The 27,975-nt window shown below is 39.2% G+C and overlaps 1 protein-coding gene across 1 annotated transcript in view; it reads right to left on the bottom strand.

Moving 5' to 3' along the window:
• Window positions 1–26,813, bottom strand: part of SLC4A7 (solute carrier family 4 member 7) — a 1,497,737-nt gene extending 1,470,924 nt beyond the window's left edge. Inside the window, exon 1 of the mRNA XM_044064760.1 lies at window positions 26,578–26,813. Within this exon, the coding sequence (XP_043920695.1) occupies window positions 26,578–26,625 (48 nt within the window). The 5' untranslated portion in view covers window positions 26,626–26,813. The remainder of the gene's footprint in view (window positions 1–26,577) is intronic.
• Window positions 26,814–27,975: the final 1,162 nt, after the last annotated feature.

The following is a 27,975-nucleotide window of genomic DNA, read 5'->3' as shown; positions in this document are numbered from 1 at the left end:
GTCTGTTCGAATCAACACCAGTCCTGGTTGAAGTAGGCCCTTGAATGCTTCCAAAGCAAATTGAACTGCCAGCATCTCTTTCATGTTGATATGCAAGTGAAGTAGCTCTGGGGGCCAAAGGTCTTGAATCCATTTTCCTGTGAAATGAGCTCCCCAGGCCGACTCCGAGGCGTCTGTCATTAATATCTGACTTGCCTCTGGTTGGGTCACAGAGAGTCCCTTGTTTAGGTGACATTCCTGAGCCCACCACACAAATTCTTTCTGAATGCAAGGCAGAATCCGAATGACAGTGTCCAAATCGTGGCTGTGTTGAGTCCAAACGCTTTTGAGATACCATTGCAGCTTCCTCATATGCAGTTTGGCATTGGGAAGTACTAGAATGCAAGATGCCATGAACCCCAAGGCTTGAAGGACTGTCCTTGCAGTCAGCCTGGACATTACTGATAACTGTTGGAAGTATAGGTGAAGATTTCTTTGTTTGTCCGGGGTAAGAAATGCCATCTGAGCAGCTGTGTTCAGTCTTACACCCAGAAAACACATCTCTTGTGAGGGTACTAGACTGGACTTTATTTCGTTCACAGAATACCCTAGGCATCTTAAAACTGTCATTACATACTGCAGATGTTGAAGAAGTTCGTGCTTGCCTTGAGCCAGAATCAAACAGTCGTCCAGATAAGGATAAATTTGAATTCCTTTTAGTCTGAGAAAAGCTATTACTGGAGCCAGGACTTTTGTGAATACCCTGGGCGCAGTAGACAAGCCAAAGGGCAATGCAGAGAACTGATAATGCAAATTCCCATTCCGAAATCTCAGGAATTTCCTGCAACTGGGTCTGATAGGAATGTGAAGATAGGCTTCTTTGAGATCCAGTCACCATCCAGTGATCTTTGCCCAACATAGGTAACAGCTGTTGCAGTGTTAACATCTTGAATTTTGGAATTTCCAGAAAGGTGTTTAGAATGGACAAATCCAGAATTGGTCTCCAAGTATTTCCTTTCTTGGGCACTAAGAAAAGACGGGAATAAAACCCTGTGCCCCTTTCTGCAGAAGGTACTTCCTGTGTTGCTCCCAACTGAAGCAGAGAAGAAATTTGTGCCTGTGCTTCCAGTCTTTGCTGATGAGGCACATCCGGCATACCTTTGAAAGGAGGGAATGTGTGAAAATAAAATTTGTAGCCTCGATTTATTATGTCCAATACCCATTTGTCTTGGGTAACCAAACACCAATTCCTTTTGAAAAGTCCCAGTTTTCCTCCTAGAGGAGCTGCAGAGTCCGGCAGCTGAAGACACAGGTCATTGGGTCTGTTTCCGAAAGGACTGACCCCTGCCCTCCCCAGCAGAAAGGGTAGAAGAACTCAAAGTCCTAGAAGTAACAGGGCCCTGAGAGGAAGCCCTACCTCTACCTCGCCTCGACCTGCCCCTAGATTGACAATCCGAAGAGGGGAAAGACCATCCCTTAGCAGGCCAATTTCTACTGAACTTAGGGGGCTGAACCTGTAAAAAGTCCTTAACCGTCTGCATAGACTTAGCTTTTTCCTCCATTTTTTTCAAAACTGACTCTACTGGAGGGCCAAAAGAACATCAGATTGCAGAGGAGCATCCATAATTCGAGCCTTAACATGCTCTGACAAGGTCTGATCTTTAAGCCAGGCATGCCTGCGAACAACTGAACTAGTAGCAGCCACCCTGGAAGAAGCTTGTAAAGCATCAAAACCACACTGCAAAGAATGCTTACCAACTTGGTCTGAAGCATGCACTAAATCCTGAAGCTCCTTACATTCAATACCTTCAGCTAAAGCATCTACTTTACATTTCAATTGGCCCAGCAAATAATTTTGATACCTGAGCATATGAAACTGACAATTTAAAGCTCTCATAGCCAAAGTAGAAGAGGTATACAGTTTTTTACCCCACCTATCCAGAGCCCTAGCATCCTTGTCCAGAGGAACTGGATTCTTAACCACAGAAGCCCTAACACCTTTGGGGTCTTGAGTAATAGTTTCTGGATCAGCCCTAGGACTCTTATATAAGTACTTGTGAGCTTCCGGAACCCTGTAGTATCTATCTGGTTTAACCGGGGCAGGAGGCAGAGAATCTGGGTTAAGGGCAGCCTCAGAAAATACATCCTGAACAACATCCAGTACAGGAGGAATAGCCAAGGGCCTATGCTGAGGCAAAAACAAGAATTCTCTTAGCCTTTTACGAGAATCAGAATAATCCTGGCCTTCCCATTTGAAATGTTCCCTCATGGAATGCAAAGTCTCAGAGAAAGAAAAATCTTCTGGAGGGGACGAGAGGAGTAGTGTCCTCAGCCTCCGAATCAGAATAGGGAGGAAATCCTGAAGTTCTTCCACAGAAGAATCTGACTCATTGGAAGACTGAACCAAACCCTCCAACTCTGTCTGTACCCTGGGCCTCTTCTCGGGGGGGGGGGCATAGAACCCCTAATTAAAGTTATCAAATCTTCAGCCATCTTTAACATGTGCTTCCTAGGAGCTGGACCCTGGGGACTAGCACCAGCAGGGGCAGACTTAGACTTAGAATGGCTTTTGCTTTGAGAAGGAGGAGGCCTAACTACCCTATGAGGGGAGGGAACCACCGACATCTGAGAAGCACCCTCAGCCTGGCCTAACACAGGAGAAGCCACTTCCTGTAGTAACAAAGGCTCCCCTTGAGACTCAGGTAAACTTTCAGAAGGAGCCGCTGAAGTAATCGGTGGTTCTACAGAACTGGCGTCCGGAGTGGACGACTCATCCTGTTTGGACCGCAAAGCCTTCTCTTTGCGTTTCTTAGAAGAACCAGGCGTCGGAGAATCCGACGGCATGTTGTAATTACAACGTTTACCAAACACAAGCTTAGCACAGTCCAACCGACGTTTAATAGTACGCTTGTTAAAAGTAGCACAAAAGCGACACCCAACCACGTCGTGCTCAGGCCCTAAACAAGGAATACAGAGTGAATGGTAATCCCTATGAGGAATCTGTTTCCCACAAGAAATACAGTTATTAACTTTTTCTGACATCCGTCAATACTGAGGCAAGAAAAAGACAAAAGTGTCCCCAACGGGGTACTTAGCCCAACTTGGTCTCCGGTCTGAAACTCAAAAACCGACAATTCCAGAACGCCGAACGGCACTTGCAAAAGGCTGCTTCTGCTTAGGACCACGCGGCAAGAAAGACTGAGTATATGGCGTTGGTCATGCGCATTTGTACTGGCACGTACTGACGTCAGTCTCGGGCGCCGATGACCGACGCCGGTTCTAGCCCTTTGGTATTCGGGCCGATTGTGGACAGCGGAATACCCATATGTAAGGACTGCAGCAATGGGAGACGAAGAACATCAGCAAGAAAGGGGGAAGTAAAAGGAAATGCAATATAAAAATCTCATCTAGCATTCAGACTTTCATGTCAGATATGTTCAAGTAGGAAAGGACTATCGGTATTTTCCTCAACAGTAATAACAGATAAAATTAATTCCAAGCAAAAGAAAGAAACCAGAAAGCAGATGAAAGAACAAATGTAGCAACACAAAGGAAGAAAAGAACAAGACGACATGAGAAGAAGCGCCAGAAATAATGAGCCATTGATAAGGATAGGCAAAAAGACCGAGCATTGGAAATGGAAACAAAATGCCTTCTACACATTATCAGAGGTGTTTCATTGAAATTCCACTACCAAATGATTTCAAAATGTCTGGTGGAAATTTCATCTATATGTGCATTTGGAGGTGATCATAGGACTATCGAGTGTTTGAGCAAGTAAGCCACAAGAAAACACCACTCCGCTTAAAAGCTACAAATAGGCACAGCATTACTACTTTTGACTGCAGTCTTACTCTTGACTTACTTAACTTTCATTTTCTTAAGAACATCAGTGGCAGTCATTATAGGTACATAACTAACTTTATCACTAACAATCTGGGGTCTAGTACTTGCACACAATCTCCCCTCCCTCGTCACCTGACCATCAGCTTTCATCATCTCCTCTCCTCAATAACCAGGCCTACTGGAAACTCCTTTGCTTCCCATGGGCTCAACCCTGCCCATGACTTGGGTGAGAGAGGAGATCGAGGATGCTAGTGGAGAATCGTACTGATGTCAAGGAGTATGCCCCAACTCCTCTACCCCCCCCAGCAGCAGCCTTGCTTGCTCTGCTATAACTACCTTCTGGAGGTGCATGCATGCTTTCATACATGTGCACCCACCTGACTAAGAGGCACACAGCATATGCAACACAGAGCTCTTATGCAAAAAAGCAATCACACTACTTTCACTCTGTTATGATTTTGGAAGGCTGTTAGTAACTTTAGTGATAACAGAGGTGTGAATAAATAAAAGGCGATCAGCTTGACAGAAAAAGAGTTTATGTTCATCGATTCATAGGTAGTTGTTATGCATGCTGTCCAGGAGACCACTGAAGAGCCTAGTCCAAATTCCTAACTGCCCCAAAGCAGTGACTTGCTCAAGGTCACACAATAGGAAAATGAAGGCTGAAGGAATCAAACCTTGTATCAAAGGCAGCAGCTTGTTAACAGCTCACAGCCTTTACTTAGGACAATAAATATTCAGTTCTTGGAGTCTGAGCACAAGATGGATATTTAGCTATAACTTGATCTGTTTCAAGGCATCCAATCTGTTGATACCTGCAACACTGACTGATAATCACCTATCGAAATGCAATAACACAAGAAAAAAAAAACAGTTTAGAGAATGGGATATATACTTCCACCTTATGCAGGGTACCTTACCACAAGCTGCATCCCTTAACTTACTTTAATTCCAAGTTTGCTGCACTTGAAGGAAAGTCAAACTCACAAGTGCAGTAACCTTAAAATGTTGCATTTGATTTATCTGCAGTGACAGGAGTTCAGTGCTGGAGATGTCTAACTATTGGGGCATGTATACCCAGCACACAAAAACTGGGAAGGGACACATTTTGCATGTACTAATGACATTTCCTTTTTCATGGCAGAACTGTTTACTTGTACTTCTATTTACATTTACAAAGGATTAACGAGAGTCGAATTAGTGATATCTTCAATACTCAACTAACATGCCACTTTTCTTCAAGGATATTCAGGATGAACACCAGTGCTGCTTAAACATACCAATCTCTACTGGTGGATTTCATTGAAAAATGCCAAGAATGTATAATTCTAAATTTGTGGGACCCTTCAAAAGAATAAATTGGATTTAAAAACAAAGGACTGAATTTTTCTCCAGGAAGTCTGCTCAACTGACCGCTGTTCCCTCTCGCCATTGCTTTGTACTGCTAGCTATTAACCAACAAGGTTAAAATTTAAAAAAAAAATGGGGGGGGATAAGTAGAATGTGTGCATGATCTATCTTTCCCAAATAAACACTTTTAACTGTTAATACTGAGAACAAGGTCCTATTTTTTTTTAAACTGGCAAACCCTCTGAGTATAATACACACATAAAAATACTTCACTTTAGTACAGCTCTGTGCAGTAAATGGTTGCCAGGTGTTGTATAAATATACACAACATATATGACAAAGCACATCTGATCTCAAGGTTATTATAAATAAGGTCCCAGTACTAGTATTTTCTTCCAGTAACACAATGTTACTCAGGGTTATATGGAAAGAAAATGTGAGAAAAATCAGTAAACCATTTACAGAAGCAACACTTTTTCTAACTATACAAACCTGACGCTTTCCTACTGTTATGCCATGATCATCACTATATATTCATGATTATTGCATTCTCTGTCTTAGCAACGTCTAGTTATTTCATTTCTGCAATTAAAAAACATTTATCAGATTTCTGCAGCAATGTACGCATCGGTTTTAATCATAATTTTTCAATGTGTAGCAGAAACAATACATTATGTAGCTATAAAATAAAATCCTTGTAAAAGCTGAATGCATTATTTATACAACAGTACCTTGGTGAGGATACCTTTCAATACCATTTAGTTTCATCATACAATATGCATGCTACTGCTAAACACCTTAGAAACACTCAACAATTCTGACAGCTATGCTGAGCAAAGGTACCACTGCACCTCTTCTGAAAGATAACTTACAGCCTGGAACAGCCTCCTGTAAGTGATTACATAGTTAAATAATTAATTAAGGTAAGTATTTACTGAAGTGTACTTAAAGTGAACATGCAGGTATGAATACAAACCTCATGTTCAGTTGCTACTTTGGAGAGGTCGAAGGTGGTGCAGGTATGTAAAACCAACAGCAAATGGCAAAATTCAAAGACTGTCTTTTGGAAAAGGGAACACTAGCAGTGAATGACGACATCTGGGAATACAACATGATATATGGCAAGACAGAAAATAACAGCAGGAAAGCAAATGCAACGAGATTAAATGGCAGTAAATAAAATTTAATGTTTTATTAGCTGAAGGTAACATATATCAAGGGACATAGAGCAAGAAATCACTTTGCTTTAGCAATCACCGATCAGGATTAGACCTCTGAAGTTGTTTTAGAAATGTTTAACTTTAAACCAGAAACAGGGCGAAATACTTCATGATACTTCCTTAAGTTTATAAATAAAATTACTTTAGTCCAACACGGTCATTAAAGTAAATAAAGGGCTGCACGAAAAGTGTGAAGAGAACCAAGATCATACAAATAAATTCCAAGGATTTTACCTAAGATTACCTTCTTATTTTTGGCCACTCAAATCACATCTTTAAAATCAATGTACTTACCCATAAATGTAAACCATTGTCACTTTGTACACTGTACGTCAGTGGTCTCAAACTTTTTTTTTGCACAAAGGACCATTTTTCATGGAAGAAAAATTTCCACGGACTGGCCATCGCACATGCATAACAAAGTGCATACCATTTATTTATTTAATTGACATTTATTTACCGGGGAGGCGCGACTAGACTAGAAGTCCATTTTCAGTCAAGACCCAGGAAGAAAAGCTCCAAAGTACAATAAAAAGACAGCTGGCAATAATTAGCAAAAAAAAAAGTGTACATTCTGCTTAACAGAATAACCCTGATCTACTATGGTCGAGAGGTATGTAAACCTAATGGCAACCTTACTGACTTTCTAAGTTTATAACAGCAATATTTAAAATCTGTCCCTATTATTTGGCTCTGTTCAGTCCAGATTTATTGTGGGAGAGGTTGTGTGGTATGGTCGAGAGGTATGCTAACCTCATTGCTGCTGCTGCCAAGGATCACCCTTCACTTCTTCACTCTGTCTTACACACACAAAGTCTCTTAGGCTTTCATGCACTCATTCACTCACACATGCAGACAGAAACACACACTTTTTATGGTTTCCTTGACTTATTTACATTCGCTAAACAGCAAAAGCACTGCTTAGCGAGTGTAAAATAATGGCTCTGTCGATCTCACTGCTCGCTCTCTCATACACAAAGTCTCCTTTTCTTTCACACACACATACATTCTGCTTTCATACACGCATTCACTCACACACACATAGACAGCTACATAAATGCACTTATACAAATACATACACAATAACTTTTTCGTTTCACTTCATGCCTGGTGGCCTGGTTGGTACTAAGTGATCCATGGCCCGGTGGTTGGGGATTGCTGCTGTATTTTATTTTGTCACTTTATGTTGTAACTCAAGTTGAGCCTGTAATTGGTCATTTGTCTGATCAGTGTTCTATCCCAGTTAACAAACTTAAATAAAATAAACATGCCCTTTCAGAGCCATTCATGTGCAACAAACTTTCTGACAACATGCTCCTCAGTTGTGGCCACGTTGATGACAGCATCTGCATTTTACTCAAAGAATGGAAAAAAAAAAAAAAGAAAGCAACAATAACTTAAAAAGGGTAGCTACATATAAAAGACAATTTTTTAGGCCTTGTTCACAATTTCTGAAGCCAACTTGTTGACCTCTAGCTCATCAACTTCCAGTTTATGCAGATGCAGATATCTGACAAATTTGTCATAAGCCATCTTTTTTGAGAGATCAACACCTCAACTGCTGTGCTCTGAAACTGCCAAGCTGCAACTCACAGAAAATAATTGTTTCTACAAGGACTTAAGCCCCACTTTACCTCCACAAGGAAGACTGCTTTTCGAGACACCTACTTATTTTATATATCAACTCCAGATCACATGGTCAAGGTGAAAGAAGTACAGTTCTAACTCTGTTTAGTTAACTGCATCCCTCCATCCATAAAAGTGCTCTTTAGTTTTACTTGTGAAAGTCTTTGAGAAAAAGGAAAGAGGAAAGAGCATCTACTTTTTGACAAGCTGCTCTTTGTCAATTTACTGCCTACAAAATGATTGCTGTGCTGGCACATAGAATACTCTGCCATTTATCACTGAATTTTTTTATAAAAGTCATCTTCCTCATCTCATTCTATGTTGGGCTTGCATGAAAAAATGCAGTATACTTGCATGATTCATTACACTGGGATTGCATCTATAACATACACAATAAGTCTCATAATAATGTATAGTAGTATACTAAAGGAAGGGTAACAACCGTGAAAAACAATGTTGTACCTCTTTTTATATCACTAATGTATGAAAGCATTCATGTAAATAGTGTAAATATGTTATAAGTTTATTGATGTTTTACCAACCATATAATACCTGTGATTACTCCTGTGAAATGCGGGGATATGAAAACGAAAAACAAACAAAAATTATTGAAAAAAAAAGTTGTCTCTCTGGTTCTTGGATACTATTATAGCCCATTACTGTTAATATTGTTGGTCCAGGTAGTGCCTACAAAGCAAGGAGACTGTATATATACCTGCATTACTTCCTCCTCAAGGAAACTAGAAGTCTACTGAGTCTATGGAGTCTGCAGAGATGTATGCTTCTTCTAAAGAATCGAGCCAGGTCTTAGAGGTGAGACACAAGCTTAACACACCTATCTGGCTAGAAGGTTAGTAAACAGATCTGGATAGCAAAGTGAACAAGTGGAGAAGGTGGATACTTAAAATGTTTAACGGACTTTCATTTTGTGGAAGACTAACCACACTGTGCACCCTAAACAAAACGGCCCAGGTAAGCCTACGTACAAAAAAGTTACTCATTAGAAAAATTACATACAACCTCCAGAAATCTTAATCAGCTTTATAGAGTAATTCTATTCTCTGCAAATGGACAGAGTAACCTAATGAAAAAGGAGGGGCAAACATACTGTGGGGGAACAGAGTGCACTAGGTTTTAGAGATTGGAAACAAAACCACATCCTTTTGGCAGCCCCTAGTAGGCCATATTGGGCATAAAAAAGTTAAAACAGTCCAGTTAAAAGGATTTATTAAGGTGAAAAGTGGAGATTCATGAAAACCAGACTACCACTAGCTAAGTATGCTGAAATGCTTTTCTGGAAAACAAAAGTACTTCTCATAAAATGATTTTTTTTTACTTGGCATAAAAATAGATCTTAACGAACATGTCCATCCTTGTCAAAAAGTAGGACTGAAGCTGCACGTGCTTTCAGTCAGCTCAGCATCCATGCCAAGCTGCTAGCTCCTCTTCGCATATAATGCCCTCCAATTAACTTCTTCCACAGGTCTCAGTAGTGCAGCTAGTAGGCAGAGTACAAAAAGAAACTACACTACCAATGATACTTCAGGCCCTGTTTGCTGTGAGACGGAGGAGGAAGGGGTGAACTTTGGGTATGTTGATGAGAATGGACCCGTTCATCCAAATCTATCATTGTGATAAGTACATAACGTTTGTATCTAGTCTGAAGTGATCTACTCTTATCAACCAGTACCGCACAGTCCAGGCTTAGCATGTAGGTAGTTTTGCAGGGATGTACCACTTTTCACTGTGGCTCCAGTGGTGATCTGGAGATTACATCCAGCTTATAGTGTTACAAGAAAGGATTCATAGAAGCCTGTGTGGCAGCTGCTGAAATGTCATCTAAAGATGCACTCCAGAATAATGCCGGACAGGTCACCACTTCTTCAGCTGGATATGGAATCAGTGTAGAGGGCAACATCTTATTATGCTTTGCATAACAGAATCATTTGGATAAAGTACCTTTCATAAATTTGGAACCCAAGTTCTTCTTGGAAAATGTGACAAAAAGTTGTGACTGGTTTGCATACTGTTCACATGAAATATTAGCTCTGCAGATATTCATGCAGCATATGTCCACATGAAATCTTAGCTGTCTGTGGATATTGATGTAGAATAAAAAGGTTTATACCTTTCTTTTGAATAGTTAGGGGAGAATACAAGCAAACTCAGTGACTGATTAAGGTCCATCTCAGTCAATTAACCTTAAATATAAAATAAAGATTAGTTTACATGTCTTGTATTTCAGAAATTCTTTTAGTAAAAGTAATGGCCACTAGAAAGACAGTCTACCAAGAAAAACTTTTCAAAATTAGCTTTGGCAGCTGGTGAAAAAACAGCATCTTTAAAATGAGATCAGATCTGGAAAGTACCTCTCAAGAAAGCTTTGTACATTTAAAGAAGTTACAGAAAAAGTGCATAAGCTATGATTGATGGAAGTTGAATATGTTTGTAAGTTTGACTTTTACAGAAGAATAACTTAAGCCTATACTAAAAAAATTGGGAAAGGTAATCTAAAACTGCAGACACCAGAGGTGTAATGAAAAGTAGCCCACATAAAAAAAAAACAGTTTACTGTTGTTTTATTAGCAATGGATCTTAAGGAAAAAGTCAGGATTTGGATCATCTTAGGCAGGTATGAACAGTCCATAGAAACAACTAAAGTGGAATAACCATACAGTTACAGAGAGTGAAGGTCTGGTTGAGGCTTGCCAGATAGTTGAGTCAACAGGGTTCTGATAGGGCTTCAATCATAAAGGACGAGCTGCTCTGGAAAATGAGGCCATGACCCACAGTGGTGGTGCTGCGGTAGCGTTGTCGCCTCACAGTAAGACGCTGTCCGGTTCGATTCTCAGCTAGAGCATCTTCTGCGTGGAGACATGCGTGAATGGGCGTACCTTCGTTGAAGGTTGTGCATCAGGGCTGGTAACTGGGCACGTAAAAATCAACTACCAATCATTAGTGGACCGGAGTTCCGCTGTGGCGACCCCTAACCGGGAAAAGCCGAAAGACACAAACAGAACTACAACTGGGGATACCAGAAAAGGCCTAGGAGAATAACCTTGGACTTGTTCTGAAATTCAGAAGGGGATACATGCTAAAAACATAAGTGAGTCCTGCATTTGGCATCGGTCAGGGATACAAACAGATCACAACAGGACTTCCCCTAGTCATGGAATGGCCTTTGCTGTTTGCACCCAGTTAGCCATGCATCATCCCCTGTGGGCTGTAGGTGCAGTCACAGTGCTGCTAGCTGGGGAACTTGTTCTATCTTAGTTACCATGGCCAACTAGCTGTTGATGGTGAAGGGGATACTCCCTGATGGGAACACATGGTATTCCTTACTCAGTTCACTGCTTGCTAAGAATCCATTATTGTAACGGTGTCCTGTCCAAAGTTAGTTGAATTAATACCGATTTCTAAGGAACTGTGGGGTCAAGAAAGCCCAGCTCTACACAGCCTCTGAGCTTTGCTCCCCTACAGTAACCCCATTCCCATCCATCCCTAGATCATTTCCTTTATACTCGCATAACTCCACCCCCCAGTCAGCCAATCAGAGTCACCCTCCCCACTCTGCTTACTCAGTCAGCCAATCAGAGTCACCCTCCCCACTCTGCTTACTCAGTCTGATTCATAGTCTCCTCTAGCTTCTTGTCCAAGTCAGCCCTTGCATTTTTGCAACAGCCTACTGGGCAAATACTTCCTTCCATTAACACACATGCACATTTTCCGTTCTAAGCAGTCTACAACATTCACTGACCTCTACAAATATTATTCACACTTCACTTTTCTATAAAGATAGTATTACTGTTATTAGCCAAAATGTCTTACCATCCTTCTTGCTAAGTGTATATAATAGAACAATTCACTGATTTTACAAATGGACCACTCAGTCAATATCTACACGCCCTTTTAGTGGATTAAATATACAACTTATGCCTTACCAATGAGAGAATCAATATATCACCATACAATAAAACTACTCACAGAGAAAGCCACTGTAAAAACTTGCTCAACACCACCCTTAGAATTTTAACAGTGCAATTGACAAGAAATAATAAATTTTACACATGGCACAGAATGTATATTTACCACCAAAAAAAATATCTTAAGAGCCAACATTAATATATGAAACAGTAAATGCCCTGAGTTTGAAGTAAGGACTCCCTACATCAAGGTGAAACAACTGCTATCAAAGAAACTCTGGCAGACTTCTGTATCTCTATTTTTATTGAGCAGAATATCACCCAATTTACAGAAAAAATTACCCGGGATTGTGCAAGGCAGTGGTGCCATGGTGCTGATGGACAGTACAACAAACTTAACTCCTAAGCCAACATTAACATGCAATGCTTCCTTAGATAAAAGAATCAAATTGATTAAACACTGGTCACTAAATGATACAAAATGTTCACTGCTGTTATTTATATTCCTCCTACATTTTCACTACAAATCATTCAAGCTAACAAAAAAATATATATTATACAAGCACTGCAAAGTTATTCTATTAGGTAATCGCAACAAACATAGGAGTAAACAAAAACAGCAGCTAGCAAGGTTTATTACATCTCATAATTTCACCTAAACTGTTTCCAGTGGTACCAGACCAAGCCCAAATGCCAGTACAGATCACTATTAGATGCGACAACAAATATCCAAAATAAACTATAGTCACTGCACATTTTCCCCAATTTAGTCAGTGACCACAAGCCAATTATTATCAAATGGTCCCTAAAATATCATGGGCTACCTCACCAAATAGTACAGACTGGGACCACATCCAAATCTAGAGCAGAAAGACTGGTAAATTAACTTTAGTTAAATGACTGGAATGCTCTGAGCAGAGGTAACCAAACATCTACTCTGTTTACCTTTTATAACTTAACAGAGCCTATTATCCATGGTAAACTATGATCAATTAAAGAAAAAGAAGGCAGGAGATGAAAACAATACTGGCAAACAAACTGCAGAAAAAAATGCAGAAGTAAGGTATGGAAGACATGGAAGCAAGACCCTAATAATGCTAATATATATTCAGAATATTTGAAGCACAGAAATGAGAACCACCACCACCACCACCAAAACTCATTATCTTAAACAATACTTGCACGCATACTTCGGCCAGCCAGTAATAAAATCTTTCAATCACTCACACCAGATATGGTGAAAAGGTAAGTACTAGGCTAGCTGCCCTTGTGGGCCATTTTAAGCCTAGCCAGTTTCATTTGTTGTGCTCGAAATAACCTATCCCATTTGGCTATTGACTGGCTTTACTCATCTCATGGTCGCTAATTATATACTACTCCTAATTTGAATAACTTGGATCATATCATAGATAAGTTGAAGAGACTCGTACATGGAATAAAGCATTTAGGAACCGACTGTTATCCCAGAACTTCCTCCAATACTACTAACGTACAATTTTCTGTTTCCTACACATAGCTCTAAGTTGCATTTGAATATGGATAGGGATAAACTTTGGTTTTTGTGGATGGGCACTCTGTTCCACAGCGTTGGTATCCTCTGTAAGACACACCTGCCCCTTCAAACCATACTGTTTGTGTAGGGATCTACATCAAGTACTTCTGATGCCATCTGATATGCTGATGTGCAGTAGTGCATCAGAGGATGCCTTGTACCCCAGACAATGTCACCTCTTAGTAGTCTATAGGATACAGAGTATAGCAACATAAAAGATAATACTGCCAGCCCCTTTAGGTCAATACCTTATTTTCACAATGCCCAACTTTTGATACCAGCCATGCCGCTGAATATATATTTGCAATACCCACTCTCTTACTTTGAATCTATTACTGAAAAACAGCTACTGGATAGTCAATACATCAATGAAAGAAAAGAACAGCAGCTACTGGAGAAGACAGATTAGTTGTACCCCAATTTTTACACTATCCACCCTAAGATCTTTTATTTTATTTGCATTTATTTTTTTTACCAGTGGCCTCTTTTTAGGGTTGACTTGACAGTTATACTGACTGGGGAAATTTGGCCATTGAACTAGTGAAATTACCCTACTCTTTTCAGCAAGTGCTGCACTATCTTTTGCATCCCCCTGTATTAGCAACTCAGGCAAAGGAGACGTCAGTTAAATGTCTCATCTGAAAGATGACACACTCAAAAATGTAACCACCCGCCTGTATACTGCATGGCACTGTCTAGAATGAAAAATTAATCCAAGTACTTGGAGTGGGAATAGAATACAACCTTCTGATTGGCCAGCACTGAAGGTTATCTGCTAAGCACTCACAAAAATAGACAGTCACTTATTACACATGAACATAACTGGTTTACAAAATCTGTCACTCACCACTAGGCCCATTCACTAGACTTCTCACAGCACCTCTTCCTAGGGCTAATACACCCTCCTCAACAGTAGACTTTCATCCAATAGTGAAATTATTTCCTCCGTCTAAAATTCTAGTAAAATAAATTTGAGCATATCTTAAAAGAATACATTCAGCATGCATTTCTCCTCAGGTACAGCACACTGACAGCTATATACTCAATCACCAACGCAGTATACTACAGCATAGACAAAGGCTTACTAACTTTCCTGACTTCAAAATACACTACAAAACCACAGATTACACACACACACTTTACAATCTAACCACAAGTGAATGTTCTAATGCAGGAAATTTTGTTCAAGGGCTACTTAGCTTTTAGGATAGTACAAAATGATGTGTTAACTCAAAAGATGCCCCACAAGGGCCCAACCGTGGTCAGCAATCACCTTCTCTTTTTACTAATAATCTGCCATGGGACCTCCTCAAAATGAACTGTCTACTTCATGTAGATGACTTGGTCATTCCAAAAGCAGTCAACTGTATAAGATACTATTTCAAAACCTGTGGAGGAGTACTTGAGGTTAATCAGGAATTGGTCACCCAACAACAAACTGAACACAAAGACTACTGTCAATGCTGTTCAACACACTACAGAAGCTCAAATGGGCCAAAACCATCACAGCCACAGATACAACTACATCTCCCCTGCCATAGAATACGCAACAAAGACACCTAGGCATCATATTAGATCAGAACCTCTTCTTTGCAGCTCTAACTAAAACCCAGGGTAACAAAGTGGTAACTCAGCTGAAGATTTCATATAACTTTTACTGCTGAGGTGGGGCACGCAATATCCAATCATGTACTGCTTCCCAAGCTGAAATAAGTCACTTTTATTAACTGAAAACAAGATACTTGTTTTCTGTTTCATACATTTGGCTGTTAGACAGCACCATTGTATCATCTTAGGAAAAGGAAAACAGTTGCCACTTTTTGACAAAGCCAACTTTCTGCTAAGTACACTTGCCTTCAAATTGTTAATGAGGAGTACCATGACAAACTACAAAAACAGAGCAACCCTATTTCTTATAAAGCACAGATAGTTTAAATGATGGTCTTAACTGCAGCCACACTAAAACTTGAAAGGCAAGAATGGCAAATTTTGCCAGAAACATCCTTGGGAGATGAAACAGACAAGCAAATAAACTGAAAATATTCAGTAAAAAAATCACAGCTAATTGCAGACAATACGTGGAACTACTTTGGAATCAAGGTTAACTAAACACATGTAAGATTGTGCAAGCAATGCAATCTAGTTCATTTTATGCTGCACATCTTATTTTTCCACAGGTAAAATGTTTTGATGCCTTGGTTTTATATAATGTACATAAGTAAATACTGCATTGCACTGCTTGTTTTCATAAAAGAGAGTTACATTTTGTTGTTCTGACTAGGAAAAGAGTTCCACATTTTCTGCATTTTCTTCTATACTTTTACTTCTCCCATACTTGGGGCATATGCAAGTTACAACTATGCATGCTAGCTATATATTAAGCACACACACAATACTGATTTAAGCATGGCATAAATTACTTACACTAATCTTAGGGCGTTAAGATTAAAACACGTATACTCTTACTCTGTACTGTGGACACCTTCATTTATAGTTTTCAACCTGTTAGCAAAAGGTTGTTAGAATAACAGGTTTTGCATTAGTATGCATTTTCTGAAGGATATGAAAAACTCAAAAGTCGATAATTATTTAGTGACTTTAGTAATCTATGACGCCCCCCCCCCCCCAAAAAAAAAACAGCAATGTCATGAGGAACTGGCCAAAAATACAAGGCAAAATCTGGACAGCTGAGAGGTAATAATCAATATTTTAAACTGTAAGGATCTGTTGTTTTTATATATATATATATATATATACCCAATGTAAGTATCCGTCATTTCTTTTACACTATTGCTTAATGTAAATATCTATTCATCTGTTATCTCTTTAATAACATATATCAAACCATAAAATTAATTTGTTCTATTTTTCATATGACCCAGGTGTGGCTGACAATGGTCCTGAAGCAGACCCTAATAAACAAATAAAATAACAGCATTTTTATTATGTATCATTACAAACACTAGAGCACTGAGAATTATTTCTCTGAAATGAAGCACTGCAATTAATACAATAATACTGCAGGAAGAAACTTTAAGAAGCAAAAGCCATATTCACACACAGTATAAAATTTCCAGTTCAGGTTCAGTAAGCCGATCCTCCGCTAAATAATTTATATGTTCATAGATGTTTACTAGGCTAACAACCACAAGGGCCTTTTTAAGCCTAGCCATGCATCCCAAATTTCTGACAAGTTCTGATACACTTGATAAGTGTAAACATGGGCCTGGAAGATGAACCATTTTTACAGGTTACCTGTGTCCATTAGAGACATAAGTGCCAAACCAGGGATGAATTTCTGGTTTCCCCATCCAATTGTCCACGTTGCAATTGAATTGGGTTAGGAAGGAACTCTGCTTCACATGGATGGGGAGCATCTCAGAAACTAATCTTAAAAAAGAAAAAAAAAAACAAGGTGGAAAGCAGCAAGTGTACAGACATACACCTGCTTGGCTCAAAAGCTGAACAGCATCTACTGAAATAAAAGACACACTGCACTGTTAGCATCTCTGCATTTATTAGTATGTCACTATTCGTTACAAACTGGAAAAAATTGCCACCACCTGATAAAGGCATACTTCATGGGCAACTATAATGTATGTATTTCTGCTTCTGCACTACAATAACTAAATTATCAACCTGGACAAATATTTTGTTGGCAGTACAGAAATGGATTAGAAGTCTGTCTTGGGGGGACAGAGGGTCGGAGCTCTGGCTGCAACACAAGTGACTGGGGTTTGACCACTGGTCTCGGTATTATAGAGAGGGAGAAGAATGAAAGGGCTACACCTGCTTACATCTCCCATGGAGGGGACTTGGTGGAAGCTTGGTAGCACACAGGGGTGGTGTAATTTCACCTGTGGAGACTGCAGAAACCATCTCCTGTGCTTCAGGGAAAGTGAACCAGGCTGCTTGCTGACAACTTCCCTTGCAAAGGATAACGAACACAGACAGCCAGCTGAATACCTAATTTCCTTGTATAGCACCGCTTTCATTTAGCCAGCATTTGTACTGCAGGCGAGATCAGGCAAGTTTCAAGTATCTTGTAGTGAAGCACAGATAACTAAAGTTCTGAACTGTTAATGGACTTTTTACTGTGCCCAGGGTACATGGTTTGATTCTTTCTACTTCCGTTGCCTACTGTGGGACTCTCACGAAATCACTTAAGAGATACAGCTACTGTGTCACCCCCTGAAAACGGACCATTTGTCCAGTGGGCTTACCCAGTCAACAGATAGTTATGAACCACCTTGTCTTTTGTTTTTACATGGGGTCGGGATGTCACATCAACATTAAAATAAATAAATACATAAAAATTGTATATGAGAATATCCAAGACAAACCTCAACGGAAAAAAAAGTTCTCATAAGTGAGTTCTTAGAAAGGCCATTACTGGATGGATGGACTAGTTTTTTCCCCCCATGTTTATTCCCCATTTAACAAATTGAAAAGTCACACCATTTTCTAAATAACTAATATTACAATTATCCTAAAATGTAAAAAAAATGCAGCTGGCTGTGCTTGGAGTTATTCTTACAATTTGAACAGCAGCTTGGCATCATGGCTACTACAAATCACAAAAATTGAACACTTTCATTTATTTTTTGCACACCAGTTATCTGCAGCATAAATTAATTTTGCTGGCTGTTAGAAGAACTGAACAATGAAATCACTGCGAGTCTCCCATGGTACACAAGCAGATTGCTACAAATCATCATGGTGGAACAATTTTTCCACTTGGATAATATGGACATATTCTAACTATAACCCAGCAATTTATGTTTATTTATTTATCTTCTTGGTGAATAACTGTAAAATAAACAGTACCAGGGACACTTTTCTGTCACTACTGGCATAATGACCCAGCAGTGGACCAGTAATCAAGGAGCCTCAATCCTCACCACTGGCAAACAGTGGGGGGTGTTCACTGAGAGGATGACAAGTACACACATAGTATTTCCAGATGCAGCTCTCTGCATCAAGTGCAATTTCCCTTAACAGCACACAGAGACCACAGTCAGTCCGGGTCTGGTTTCTCCCAATCCCCAATAAGACTCCTCACTGGCACAACTATAGAGTTGAGTCCTTAGCCAGGGTTCCAAGTCAAGTCCTCCAACACACTCTCTATCCAACCAGTGCTTTGTGTCCCTGCCCAAGTAGCTGACATACATACTCTTGGAGATAGGTTTTATACACACGCACACCCACATACATCTGGGAAAGGTTGGCACAGTTTTACTAGCTATGCCCCTTCTGCCCAAACTATAAGGTAGTTACCACTGCTACTAGAACCCCTTATCAGCTACTTTAAGGCCTTAAAGTGTGTCCAACCTTACTGTGCAATATTAATATTAACACAAATGGCAGAGTGGTCCACACAGTGTCATCAAATAAATATGCAAGTACTTTTAAAACTTAAAAATCTCTACACAAAGCATCTACAATGAAAAGTTTAAATATATTTAATAATAAACGAACACGACAATACTGAATATATATTCATAGGAACATCAGAATTCAAAACCACAGGAAATATTTAAAATAACCTCACAGCACAGGCTCACACAACGAAAAACATCTAAATTAAGCTTTACTATATTCCTGACTGTATCTAAAAGTTGTACTGTTGCCTAGAAACTTACTTCATTAGAGCAAGGCAGATGTGGTGAATGGATCTTGTAGTTGTTGTCCGGTCCAAGACAGAATGCAGAATGCTCTGTCTCACTAAGAGACTTCTCAAATTAATATCTAAAATATTACTGCTGGGATAGCTTGCAGAATGACATCATTTCTAGTCATATGACCTCTAGTTACCAGGCCAAAAGCCCCATTGCTAGAAGCTGGCAGCATTTAGCATCTACCTGTAAAAATATACAGACCAGGGCTTTTACTCAGATCTTTGGCAAATGTTGAAAGTCATAAAACAATTGCATTCCTTCAGTCTTCAAAAGTAGCAATTAGTTCACTCCAAGAATAATACAGAAGGTACAGATTCTGTGTCTCTAGCTGCGCTGAAAACGTGAGAGAGAGCTTCTTTTATTGTGTAGCCTATAAAGTAATTTCATTTCAGCTATTTTTTTCTAACGTTTGCTGGAATGAAGTTAACCCTCCAGTTTCCTCTGTTGACAAACATTTAAACAGTTACAATAGTGCATGTGCATTACTGTTCTCTTACAGTAGGGTACACTGTGGATACATTTTAAGCACAAGCACTTTACAAAATGCCTTTTCAACACAAACATCTGTACAGAGCAGTTTGATATACACATGACATGCAGTTCTATTACATTTGTAACACAGGCATCTTATATAAATCATTTTGATATTCAACAATAACATACAATTATTTACAAAATTCCAGCTAGCTGCGCTGGCAGTATCTCCTTTCATAACAACCGAAGTCCAAAGGCAATCACAAACAAATATTAATGTGCTGAAACAAATGGGTATAATGTACGTAAAATAGTATGTGAAAATACAGTTACGTTACCCAAGAAAGTGATACATTACAAAACATGCATCATTCTGTACAGTAGCTATTATATGTAGGGAAAACAGCACTGCATACCAATGTGCACATGAAATGTATAGTATTATGTACATTGTTCCACTACGAAATCACAAATACTATCTGGTTGAAACAATATTTTGATGATCCTGACCAATAAAGACCACATTTTTCTCTTTTGATGGAGCATGATGGCCCTGGGATTTCTAAGGGTGGTCCCCCTTTGCTCTGCATTGGCAAAATCCAAGGCTGCACTATACTGGAGAAAGGCAGGTGTACTTACAGGTGAAGATTTGCTCACTCGGTAGGATGCACCAAGTCGCTGTAGTCCCTTACAAATACTATATTATAGTAACATAATTGTAATTGCCTTAATATTTGGCTGTACAGCCAGGTTACTCTAACGACAGTACATTGTCAAACAAAAATCATTCTGAACAGTCTCTTATTCATGCAATACATAACTATTATGTACATTTTATGGACACTAGTAATGTTGCCTTTAAAGGCTGTAAAAGAACTAAAAGAAAATAGTTAACTTTTAATGTTGTTACCCTGAATAGAAAACAGAATCTTGACACTCTTTATAATCATTTACAGAGTTGCACAATATCCTTTTAAGAATTTTTTTTTCCAGAAATTAACCTTTGGGAGTGGGAAATGTCATATTAAAACATATAACAGATGGTGTGCTTGTCTATGCCACTGCAGAAAAGGGAACGTTATAGACAGTATTGTAAAGCTCTCCTGATGGCTTGTGATCAATTCTCTGGTCCCCTACCCTGCTGCCTAACTGCCTCATCCCCACATTCACAAATTAGACTCCTCTTTTGCTTACACTGTTCAGCCCTAGGCTGCTTTCAGCAAAACAGTCACTACTTGGTAGGGTAATTTACTGAAACACCTTTAGGCAGAAAGATTAAAAAAAGATACTTCACAAACACAATGTCTGAACCTTTTCTTCTAGACCAGGGGTGTCCAACCTTTTCAGTTGCAAGGGCCGCATTGAGTCAACAGAAATGGTCTGGGGGCAAGTGAGGACCAAAAAAAAAAAAAAAAAAAAAAAGTCTCTCACATAAACTGAAGAGCAATAAAAAAAAATGTCTCTAACGATGCGTCGTAAACTGAAGAGCAAAAGACCCCAGGTATATGCGGACTAATACAAAGTCGACCCACTGGCTGTATTGTAGGTGAATTTGAACAATGAATAAATTAATAAATGCATAATATTTGCCCTAAAATTCAATATCTCATTCTAATTATTTAGTAAGTTGGATTAATTTCCACTTTTTTGTGAAAATACTAATAATATTTAAAAAAAAAAAAAAAACATCCAAAAATAAATTTGCAGCCCATTCAATAATTACTATAATGCTCTCCACGGTGTCTGCTTATTTCAAGAATGACACATAACACACACCGTGCTTGCATAATCTATATTGGGGTTGCTAAAATCCCCCTTAAGTAAGCCTCAACCCCCACCGAACGGTCTATTTTTATTTATTAATGACTAATATTCACACCTCCTAATTAGACCGTGGTGGTGGTGCTGCGGTTGTGTATTGCTGTCTGGTTCAATTCTCAGCTATAGCGTCTTCAGTGTGGAGACATGCGTGAATGGGCATACCTTCGTTGAAGGTTGTGCGCCAGGGCTGGTAACTTGGCACGTAAAAATCAACTACCAATCTTTAGCATACTGGAGTTCCGCTGTGGCGACCCCTAACCAGGAAAAGCCAAAAGACACTAGTGACTACAACAACATTCACATCTCCTAATTGTGTATTTTCCTTTTCTACTCCACTATCAGACAGGAATTAAAATTTTTCCAAATAACAGTGTATTCTGTATTTATCCACAATTCAGTTTTATCCTGCAGCTATTTCCTTATTGTCATTCAGACACACACATTGATTACTCTCATCTGTTACCTCCATTTTCTATGTCCTGTACCAAAATTCTTCCTAGTGTAACTACATTTACGTGCCAAATACAAACATTTTGTTATAAAATAAGAGTAACTATCCCCAGAACATTGTTGTGGTCCAAATGACAAGAACCCCTTCCCTCCAAAAAGACTGTTTGTACTCTATCAGAAATGTTTGCAATATCGACCTGAAACAAACATCACACTCAAATTGCTTAGCCAACTTTACAATTCCCACAAACAGTAGAAATCTATCCGTTAACACTGTATTAGAAAAAAATATTAATGTTTTGTGTCTGTCTCCCACTGTCTACTCTTCTTTTTCTTTGAAGTTACTTTATTTCTTCAACCCCTCCCCTTCTGTTACAGTACATTCATTTCCATCATCGTAAGTCTCATTAGCCAGGACAGAAGAGAAATCTGATGCTTACTTTTTGGCTTTGGCCACACTCTTCACAAGTTAAGTAAGGACAAGTTTGCTTAAATTATATGCTGTTTTACACAAAGAAAGCAGTCCTTGATTTTTTAAGACACAACTACTATAATGCATGAAAAAGTTTGATTATCGAGGTGTTTTAAATTTTCACTACAAACAACTCCACATTACCTTCCCAGACCCAAGTCCAAAAATATTTTCTGAAAACTGTGCACAGCTTTACAATGTAGTTGTATCAATTATGCCGAAAAACAATGCAAACCATACAACCAAAAAACACGCAACACTTGCAGGAAATGATACATTTTCTTTTTACTAGTTGTTTTATGCTTACAGACATACTGTGTACTATAACTAATACAATCATGCTCCCTGAATCATCAGTCCTGTAATTCTTTCCCCTCTTCTCTCTGCCACATTGCATTTGACAAGTTTAGTAACAGCACAGTCGCAGATTCTACAGTTCTAGTGCTTAGAAATCCAGCATTGTTACATTCTCCAGACATTATTTTTTGTACACTTTGCAAGCTAACAATAATAGTTCTTAAAGGTATAATATTGCTGTCTCTATTTGTGTTGTACCTGGCTATATGTTCTTTTCTATAACTTTAAAATAAATCACCTTAGTTAATTTTTTTTCATGTTTGGAGGCAAAGCAGCATAATTAGGAGAAGGTGTTTTTTTTTAGTCTTTAAAAATGCAAAGCAGTCACTGTCTGGATTCACTTACTTTCGGAAAGTAAAATACTCCTGTACGTCTGAAATTACTTGTTTGTTGTTTTAAAAAGTCTGCACATGTAAAGCTGCTTACATGTGTGTGAAATTAATTTTATAGTAATCATTTGTGATACGTTAGGTAGGGTTAGGATGCTGCACATTTCTGAGATGTTTGTAGTAGGCTGTCTGCATTGCATAAACTCAAATTGCAGTAGAAAGTGAAACTGCATCCTTTAACCAAGAAGAAAATTACTTAGCTTACCTTTTACTGCTGGAGATGTTGTAGTGTAGTCAGTGTGTACTCTGAAATAAAATAAATCCTCTCTCTCCGCCACAATCTCACTCCTTCCTTCAGCTATTACCGCAAATATAAAAAACGACCGAACGGTGTTTTGGCGCATGCGCATACCAGCGGAAAGATGCTGGTATGAAAAAAACGTGAAAAAAGTAAGTTGGCGCATGCGCAGAACAGCAGAAGTACGCGGACGTGTAAACACACGGAAAAAAAGTTAAATTTCAATTAAATTTAAATTTAAGGGTCGCGGGCCGCATGCGGCCCGCGGGCTGGACACTCCTGTTCTAGACTTTTAAATATATCCCACAAAAGTGACTAAAAAAGCAAATTCTTGTTTAAAGGAGCATGGAGTATGATGCTTTCACATCCTTAGTGACAATCTAAATTCTTATCCAGGCATGCCTTCCACTTGTACTGCCCATGGCTGCTCCCAAGCACAAGAATTCACAGCCCTGTAATTACATTTTATTATATGCCTACTTGACCTTTGAAGCAATCTAGGCCAGTCCTGTAGACCTGCTCCACATGTAGAATTCTGATGCTGCGAGCCCAGTTTTTGCCTTCTTTACAATAGCTATCCTCCATTTGCTTGACAATGTCTCCTTGGTACTGCCTTGGTACTGTATCATACAAGTCTGGCAGTAACCCTGAAACCAAGGGTAAAGGTGGTGTGTACCTTTTCAAAACTAATCCAGAACAATACTACTTTTCCCAGTTACTGGGGAGGTTGCTGACCACAGCTATTAATTTTGATTCCCGGTTCTATCTGTCACTAGATTATATTACAAATAGTATTTCCCAAGCACCTTACAAAAGAGTGGTCAGACATTTTTGGGAGGAAGCTGGCAGCTGAAATTTAATGATGTGCTCTCAAAGTCTTCCTCAAAACCCTGAATCACGAGGAAACTGCAGACTGATAGAGCTTTCCCATGTCTTTCCGTGCCGCATAACATTTCTGGGAGTCAAACATCTCCTTAAACCTCAATGAAAATGTTCCTTCTTAACTTTCATAGTCTCCCCAGAAAAGACATCCTTCAGAAAAGACCTCAAAACAATGGGATGTTGTCCGTATCACAGATAAGTAAGGAGTGAATAAGGTCCAGGAAGAACCAGATTTTCCACCTCCAAATTCATACTGGACAATTTCTTTGCATAAGGGTTTGAGGCATGTCAAAAGTGGAGGCAGCAGAGTCCAAGAAAAAGGAGTGGGCAGCCATCTGCCAGAATGATACACACTCTTCAACGAGCTTCTTATACTTAAAAAGGGACTCAGTTGATGCAGATACCAGTGGAACAGACGAATGAAATTTAGATACTGGTGTGACTGAAGACCGAGAAGGCAAAAAGCTATGTCTAAGAATAAAAATAAAAGAACACATTTTTAAAGGTTGTTTTACTAAAACTGTAAGGACTGCTAGTAAAGGAGAAGGGTGAGCTGCAATGAGAGAGATGTCAGTCTCATGCTCACAGATGTTGCTTAAAATGGAGTTGTGGGAACCAGCATTTGGCTGTGGTGTAGTCATAACAGTATTCAAAGCCTGCCGGGATTCTGATGCTGTGAGCCTATTCTTAGTCTCCAAACTGTTTAGCAGAGATGAGGGTGCACACAATACAATGGCTTTCCACCACAGGAGGGCAAATGAAATCTCTAATGCCATATATTCCACGACTTCTGATTTTCTGATTCCTACTTTGGTTCTTCCACTTTACAGCTTTAATGCCCGTCTCTGGGAGATTTAATTTTCTTCCTCTTATTACTGTACAGATCTTCCACTGCCTCAGAGCAAGATGTTTTCCATACTCCGTAAACATTGTCTGCATCTGTAGCTACCAGTCTTTACTGGGAATTTACACCCCCCCCCCCCCGACTCAATTGCTCGTGATTCTTTTTTCCTGAAACATCATGGGCTACATAAAAACTAACGTCAAAAAAATCATTCACATAAAATAAAAGGGGAGTGTCTTGTTGATGTCCTTAGTGAGGGGAAATGACTGCCTCTGCACTGGAGATACCCAACTACTTCAAAATTCAGACTGGAAAGACTGACATTCCCTTGGAGCTAATTCAGATGTACAAAGAATTATACTACTGCAACAATGATCCTAAACATGATCACATGGGATGGGATCATGCCTCTTAACGGTCTCTGATTTCTCCTCATATATCTGCTCTGTCCTTCATAAAACATTAATTTACTAGTAAATCACTGAGGATTAGACAGACAGTAATATTAAGCATTAAAGTTTCATAATTTCGAATGGTCAGAAAATGCAGGTTAATGCCAATCCCTTTCTTTTGTTAACATTTTAGGTGAATTAGATAGGTAATAGTTGAAAACCATCCCCGATTTGGGAGCCTTTGTCCCCCCAACTAATGCTAGCTGTGTTCAAAAGTCTTGAACAAAGATGTTAAGTATGAGAGGAGTGGGTCAACAGGATCAGAGGGGAAAATAAACCAAAACTGTAAAAGACAAAATACTCTGGCTAGTACAGCTAATGTCTGGGAATGCTATATTCAGCAGCTGCACAATTCTGTTACGTTGGTTGCTTCACAAAGAAGGATATGATATTTGCTGTCTGATTAAAGTGATATGGAACAATGTGTCCACAGCCATAAATGGAATGAATCAACAAATGGCATATAATATTAACTCAGAGAATAAAAAAATGCAATTAACTTGCAATATCCACACTTTTTCAGCATACACTTAACCAAAGAAGCTTGTTAGTTAATTTATCTAAGTATGTGTATACTTTTTACTGAAACTACAGTCAGCAGCTAAAAACACTGACAAACGTGCTACTTCTGAGGATTCTCAGACCTAAGAGAAGCTTTAAAAAATTGCAGTGAAAAGTGCAGCCCATCTTCTTTAAAAGAAAACTCTGAAAACCCAGCGCACTGAGAGACAGATCAACACCTTCTATCCTCCCACAGATTTGAATTACTACTACCACACAGATTTGAGTTACAAATGTATGTTCAAAAAGGTTTTAAAGTGTTGCAACTCTCTGAATCATTTCTAGTGACATTACTGCTCTCACAACTCAATTTCTTTCACATAATTTACTGAAGAGGTATTACAAAAACACTGACGTAGCAGAAAAAAAGAAGTGACTTGCTGTCTAAATAAGTGTAAATGTAGTCTGGATAACTGACTAGTAGCACTTCTAAAGCCATAGGAAAACTTAAAAGATAACCTACCCGGGGTGCTCTGCCTGGTGTCAAGCTGGAATAGCGAGTGGAATCCATGCTCTCCCTCTCCCAAGGTTGAAGTTCTAGCTGACCAAAAAGAGTTCAGAAAATGCTCCCAAGCAGCACACCTCAACTGGAACACTGTATAGTGCCTGTTGTAGCCTCTGTTTTGGTAACATTCAGAGACTGCAATCTTCTTTAAGCTACAGTAACATGCAGCCACGGCCAAGTATGCTACTGTTGGATACTGCTGTGATGACTAAAATAACCCTTCAAAGGCTTGGCAGTCTGATATTATTTCACAGAACAAGCTCGGCAGGCAGTACGGCTGGAAACAAGCTCCACCTCTAAACACTAAACAAAGACTAAAATGCAAATGGATGCCTGCAAGGGATACTGTACTGTGGCACCTCACATGCTGCCCTCATTTAACCATCAAATCAAAATAAACATGCTTTACAAATTTCAAATTCAGTAAAAACATACTGCTGCATTAAAATCCTTTCTAACCAAAGCAGTGCTTTGTAATTTGTCAATATTGCAGCAGCACTACTCCTGTTATTTAAAAAAGTCATTTCTACTAAACTCCCCATTCATGACAAAATCAAGGCCTTCTGTATACATTTTCCTAAAGTACATGAATACAAAGGAAGCAAGTAGAAGTTTAGTTATTACAGCCCAAAGAAAGCTACCACTGAAGTTTTATTAATGTATGAACTGAACAGAGAAAATATGGGATACTTCTTTCTTTTTGTTACAGTGAAACACTAACTTGGTGATGACAAATAGAAAGACTATTAAAAAAATAACATTATCACAAGCCTTACAAGATACTCTGGTCTTCCTCATTCACAACTGCTTAAGATCTAACTTCCATCTTTTAGTTTTATACCACTTGCTTTTTACCCCAGCTAATGCCAGACAGCAACAGTGCAGCTGTTTCAAGAGTGAAGCAAAGGCCTAGGCCTTTCGTATGCTCTGCAGACAAGTCTCATTACTTTGTGAATTAAAACATCAACAGCAAACAAAAATCTTCATTCCATGTTTCATTCCTTTGCTGTAACCCAGAGGTGCACAACATCTGGCCCCGGGGCCAAATCCAGCCCTCGACGCAACACCATCTGGCCCCCAGAGAGTAACCAAAAATTTTTAAAAAAGTGAAAAAATGCTATGCCTAACTCCAGTCAAGCAAACTTTCCACCATGTGCTTACTTACCTAACTGACTGCAGTTGCGCACATCTCTAATTTTAGCTGCGGAAGTAACTATTCTTTGTTGTTTACAACTTGTAGTCTGTAAACAGTAGTAACTTTCTGCAAGAGTTTGTAATAAGTCATGGCTGCAAGCCAGAATAAAGCTAAACGCAAAGTTGATGTAGCAAACAGGCAATTTGATGACTGCCGTCTTA

This window comes from Protopterus annectens, chromosome 3.part0 (assembly GCF_019279795.1).
Source record: "Protopterus annectens isolate FY-2018-M chromosome 3.part0, PAN1.0, whole genome shotgun sequence".
In the NCBI taxonomy this organism is placed as follows: domain Eukaryota; kingdom Metazoa; phylum Chordata; order Ceratodontiformes; family Protopteridae; genus Protopterus; species Protopterus annectens.
Note: the sequence above shows the minus strand (reverse complement) of the source record. Positions and strands in the feature narration are given on the sequence as shown.